This window comes from Chelmon rostratus, chromosome 10, assembly GCF_017976325.1.
Source record: "Chelmon rostratus isolate fCheRos1 chromosome 10, fCheRos1.pri, whole genome shotgun sequence".
Classification (NCBI taxonomy): domain Eukaryota; kingdom Metazoa; phylum Chordata; class Actinopteri; order Chaetodontiformes; family Chaetodontidae; genus Chelmon; species Chelmon rostratus.
The window spans coordinates 28,609,029-28,614,424 of NC_055667.1; the positions used below are offsets into that span (position 1 = coordinate 28,609,029).

The window sequence follows — 5,396 nt, forward strand, 5'->3', positions numbered from 1 at the left end:
TCAGTGGTCGGGGGATGTGTTGTTTTACTGATCCAGAAGCTGTCTGTCATTTTAATTAAGAGCGTTTTATCCTTTTGTCAACACGACTTAGCATCCGGCAGACTTCAACCATTTCAGTTCCTGAACATTTCCAGACTCATAACATCAGATCTGTGGAGATTTCCTCGCTGACACCCACAGTCCACAATGATCCTCCTGTGTTTACCCTCCTCTTCCTCCAGAGCAGATAGTCCCTCTAAATGTGCTTTATGACCAGGATTTGTTGTGTTGATGTGCCAGGGGAAGCTGACAGCTACAGCTCCTCTTGGGGAGCGGGGGTGGAGGTTAACCCCCTCGTAGTGAGGCTGTGTGACAGAAACCCGAGGCTCTGGGTTGGTGTAAGGTTTACTGCACCGTTGATATACACTGTGTGCACAATTATTAGACGAGTCGCGATGCTGAGGATTGATTTTATTATTGAACAGCGACAGAGCTCTCGGTTAATCCGAAATGTTGATGAACCTTAAACTTAATTATTTAAGGAAGTAAAAGTGAGGTTTGGGCTCTCTTAGGAGAATATTTGTGTGCAGCTATTATTGTGCAGAATTAGTATGCAGCTAAATGAAAAATGAAATGAAAAAAAAATCCCATCTCACAATAAACATTGTGACGCTTGCAACTCGAAACAAGCGCAGCTCCTCAGCAGATAAGAGGAAACAATCATCTTTCATCGATACTGCAGACGGGAGTCTCAAAGTGAAACTGTCGGGTGCGTACCTGTCAGGGAGCATCTTAAAATATGTGCTAGGAGGTAAACGCTGAGGTGTGCAGGTAGCCAGGGATTTGCAATGATTTAAAGAAAAGCACTGATTATTCCTGTCAAGCGTAAAAGAAAGTGTTTCGACTTTTATTTAAATAATAAATACTGTACATATAATGTGGTGGCTATTATTGGCACAAATCTAATGTGGAAATAAATAAATATTCACACATACAGTATATGCAAATAGTTAGTGCATGGGGGGCAACCCAGTTTTTGAAAAACCCGTGCTAAAGTGCCACCTGGGAGCCAAAATGCACGCTAAAGTGCCCTCTTGGATGACAAAACGCGCGCTAAAGTGCCCTCTTGGATGCCAAAACACGTGCTAAAGGGCCCCCTGGGAGCCAAAACGTGTGCTAAAGTGCCCTCTTGGATGCCAAAACGTGCTCTAAAGTGCCCTCTTGGACGCCAAAACGCGTGTTAAAGTGACCTCTTGGACACCAAAACGCGCTCTAAAGTGCCCTCTTCAGTGGCGAGGACACGCTATATGTGCCCTTTTTTTCCTTTTCGCCCCTGCCCTCCAAAAAGTCTGTGCACGCCACTGCATTTCAGTCATGCATCAGCCATTAACTGATCCACTGAATGTCATGGTGATGTAGACATCCATGATTATTAGTGTGATGAAGCTTTCCCTCACACACTCCAATACACCCCCTTACCTCAGCGCAGAGTACTAGCAGTGTGTACTTTCTGACACACACACATCTACACACATGCATTCACGTGCACAAAGAAATATGAGCGACATTTTTCTGCTTCTGTGTTTTTATCTCTTATTCAGCAGCTGCGGGTCTCCACCTCTCGTCCTCTCACACACAGATGTGATGTCGAACACCTCAGGCGGCGTGAGGGGGGGCCTTAATCCATCACTGAGGGATTAGTTAGAGACTGATGTAGCACACGGGAGAGCAGAAGGTGGGAAGGCAGGGAGAGGAAGACTGAACGAGGAAGAGGCACAGGAGAGGAGAGGAGTGTTTGGATCATGTGTATGAGGAGAAGAGATGGATGAATGGAGGATGAGTGAACGATGTAGGAAGGATGGATGAAAGTGGCATAAGGAGCTCATGAAGTGGGAGGAAAAACATGAAAAAAGAAAGGGAGATGGAGGGAAAAGGAAAGAGAAGAACAGCGGTAAATGAAAGGAATACTAAGAGAGCAAAGAGCAGAGAGGAGAGATAGAAGGATCGGAGGAAGACAGAGGAAGAGTCCACAACAATGCTGCCCTGAAGACGAGGAGAGAGACGAGTGACGCAGAGAGGAACGATAATTCATTCAGATATTGACCAATCACAGATACCTCAGAGACGTAGACGGTGTTATACCTGCGGATACAGAATAAAAGAAAAAGAAAAAGATTATTTATGATTAATTCATAATAATAAGTTCACTGATTAGAAAAGTTGACTAAAAAACTGCACTTGAATTGCAGAACTGACATAATACACTGTAAAATATAATAAGTTTGCTTTGGTAAAAAAAAAAGTAGACTGAGAAAAAACAAGGACATTAAAATTGAGATTGTGAGTTACAGTAACTTAATGAAGTGGTGCAAAAATAATGTTTTTATGTTTATAGCACTTAAGCTTTGTGATAACTGAACTGCTAACTAATTTTCTAGAATTAATTCTATGATAATAATTATAACACTTAATAATCTAACACATTGTGTTAAAAATGGTGTTTGGGGTCTACAAATAGCACAAGTGCTTTGAATGCATATAATTACTGTGTTTAAAATTATTAAGTTATATTTATAATGCTAAATTTAGGGGGAAAACTCTTGAACGGGGGTCCAAAACCACGAGTCTCGTTGGCTGAACATTGTTGCCAAGTTTTGCCAAGTCACAGCAGGATTTCACCACACGGTGTAGGCTAACATTAAGCTAACCTTAGCTAACGTTGTTGCTAATTAGCAAGCACATTCCTGGCTATCCTATTCCAGAGAAAGTTATTTCCTATCCAATTTATTAGCATTTAACCCCTGAACGCAGATTGTCGTGAATTGTCGTACCTAGGAACCTTTTGCAAGCACTGGTTTCTCATCGGACCGGTCAAAGTGAAAACTACATCCGTTGTGTTGTTGTTACAACGTAATGGTTGTGAGGCAATTTAGTGGCTTTTATGATGCACATTTATGATTTTTGAAAAAAAAAAAGCAAATTAGCGACAACAGGCGTTAATGCTCAAATGCAGCATTAAAGGGATAGTTCGGCATTTTACACATTAATCTGTATGGCATCAACATCTACAGTCTCGTGCTCTCACACTGACTTCGCCCCCAAAGTGTCCTCTGAGCCGAGATGTGGCCAGTTGTGGTCAGTGCGAAAGTAGTTCCGGTAGGTTTCCTAGGGCCAGATAAGGCACACGTTTTTCCTCTCAAAACAGCACTCATTCGAATCAGTGATTTATTTGCATAACAAAAGACGTCAACCACAAAACGTCACACCTCGTAATCGTTTGGGTCTAACTTTATCCCAATTGCGATCAATGCGCGCAGGAGCCACTATAAGTGACAGGTAGCTAAGCCAGGTGTTTCATTCACAGTTTAGCGTTTGGAAAGCTAGTTACACCATGTCTGACTACAGCAGCGACGAAGAATATGATTTCAGCACACAACCAGAAGGATATCTGTATGAACCCGAATATACGGATGCAGAACTCTATCAGATGGAGGTAGAACGGGCAGAGAGAGAGAGAGAGATGGCGAGCAGAGATGTGGAACGTGAAATCGGGGCCGCAGCTGCGAGACCTCGAGTGACTGATACAAGGTGGTGTACGTGCAACAAGTGCGAAGTTATGCAGACCGAGGTTGAGTGCTACTGTTGCCATGAATGGGACCTCGTAATGCCTCGCATGCAGGACCTTTCCATTGACGAGGAGGCTGGCGCATCAGCAGCTGTCTGCATCACCAATAACAACGACTTGCCTGCAATCCTGAATGCTGGTGTCCTCGAGACTTTTTTCCACATCCCGAAAATAAACTGGAAAAAGCGCCCCAAACCTGCTGGACCCGATGGCCAGTTGTCTGCAGAGTGAGTTTTTGTCTACATGCTGTTATTATGATGCTATTGCCTTATACCCTACAGTAGGCCTACAAGTGCTCAATTGTAGCCTATACCGAGTTGTATAAAGTAGAAGTACTCTTACAAATGTTATTACAACACCAGCAGCTTGGTATTGTAGTTGTAACAACGTGATAGTATGGGTGTTGTCAATAAAATAGTAAGATAACTTCTACTTTTTACAAAGCTGCTTGCTTCTATGGCGTTATATTGTATTAGTCTGAGCCATGCAGTAGGCTAGTGCGACCTACAGTCATCACATCCAACATCGAATGAATCTAATTATAGTTTTATACATACCATGTCATGGGTGGCACTTATAAATATAAATACATAATGTAGTGCATCCCTAAAGTAATTTATGTTCATTTCATCATCATACTTGAAGCAAAATTTACTTCTGAGCATCACTGTGTCTCAATATCAGCCTACTCATGAATGCCCTTCAATCATAAAGCAAGGCCTACCTTATGCATATTATGTCAAGAGAGCTCTAAGGGTTATGTCGCCGTGGCCCAAAGTGTACTCATAAAGGACATTTTCTCTGAGATGTATAAAAACACATAAGGATACCTATTTCACAGTAGCCTGAAATGCTGGTGCATAAATAAAGATACCTTCCTGACAAACTGCTGTGTTGTCAATTAAACAAAATGTGTTTCTATACAACCATAATAACTATGCAGTTTACTCAATGTTGACACACTTCATATATCTAATGTGCATAAACTTATTTTCTGTTTGCATTTCAGACAGTACAGGCTGGTCGCCTATCGCATCATAATGGAATGGGCTCTGAAAGGACAGACGCTTGGTCCTGGCAACAGAAGAGTTCTTCCCTCCTGCGTGGTGGCGCTAATAAGAAGAACATATCCATCACCAAGTGGACAATATGCTGGTTTCAAAGAGTCAAATGATGCACTGCAATTGTTTTAGAATTTTAAAAATCAAAAGCTTTACTGTGAATTTCTTTTTGACGTGCAATTTTCTAAAAATACAAAACGAATGTAAAGACACAAATGTAAATAAACACACTTCTATGACAATATATGTATATACAGTCTCAGTCATCTTTCTCAGTGGCAGGTGTCTCATGAAAGCGTGATTTGTGTGCTGAAACCAATTCAGCCTTGTTTGGCTTTGGTGTTGGGGCAATGTTGGCTGGTATGATGACTGGAGGATGTATGTGGAAAGCTGGGTCTCCGAGCTTCACATTGGTGTCAAGCCGTCATTGGATGACCTTCTCCACCAAATCTTTCGGGAACTCCTGTGTTGTTGGCTCATACAGTCTTCTTGCAACCCACTGATTTGACTGCCGTGAATGGAAGACATTATATCTCTCTTGTCCTAGGAAAAAGGAAATGGGGGGGGACACACAAGATAGGATGGTGTATGATCATTATATATGAAACTCAATATGGTAATGTGTGTCCTGTGATGCTGTGCGAATGCTATTTATGAGCTTACAAATAGGTATCTCTAAAATAGAAAGGCAAACTAAGATGTAATTCATTTGTATAACATTTTTTACATTT

At 41.8% G+C, this 5,396-nt stretch overlaps 1 protein-coding gene across 1 annotated transcript; it reads left to right on the forward strand.

Moving 5' to 3' along the window:
- Positions 1-3,323: 3,323 nt before the first annotated feature.
- On the forward strand, positions 3,324-4,836 carry LOC121613168. The gene is made up of 2 exons (XM_041946461.1): positions 3,324-3,831; positions 4,614-4,836. Exons 1-2 carry the CDS (start codon positions 3,371-3,373, stop codon positions 4,795-4,797), a joined length of 645 nt encoding a protein of 214 aa, XP_041802395.1. The 5' UTR covers positions 3,324-3,370; the 3' UTR covers positions 4,798-4,836.
- Positions 4,837-5,396: the final 560 nt, after the last annotated feature.

Bases quoted from the DNA above. Each gene is read 5' to 3' on its own strand.
- LOC121613168 (XM_041946461.1), top strand. From the start codon at position 3,371: ATGTCTGACTACAGCAGCGACGAAGAATATGATTTCAGCACACAACCA. The intron at 3,832-4,613 runs GTGAGTTTTTGT...TTTGCATTTCAG, and splicing joins GATGGCCAGTTGTCTGCAGA to ACAGTACAGGCTGGTCGCCT.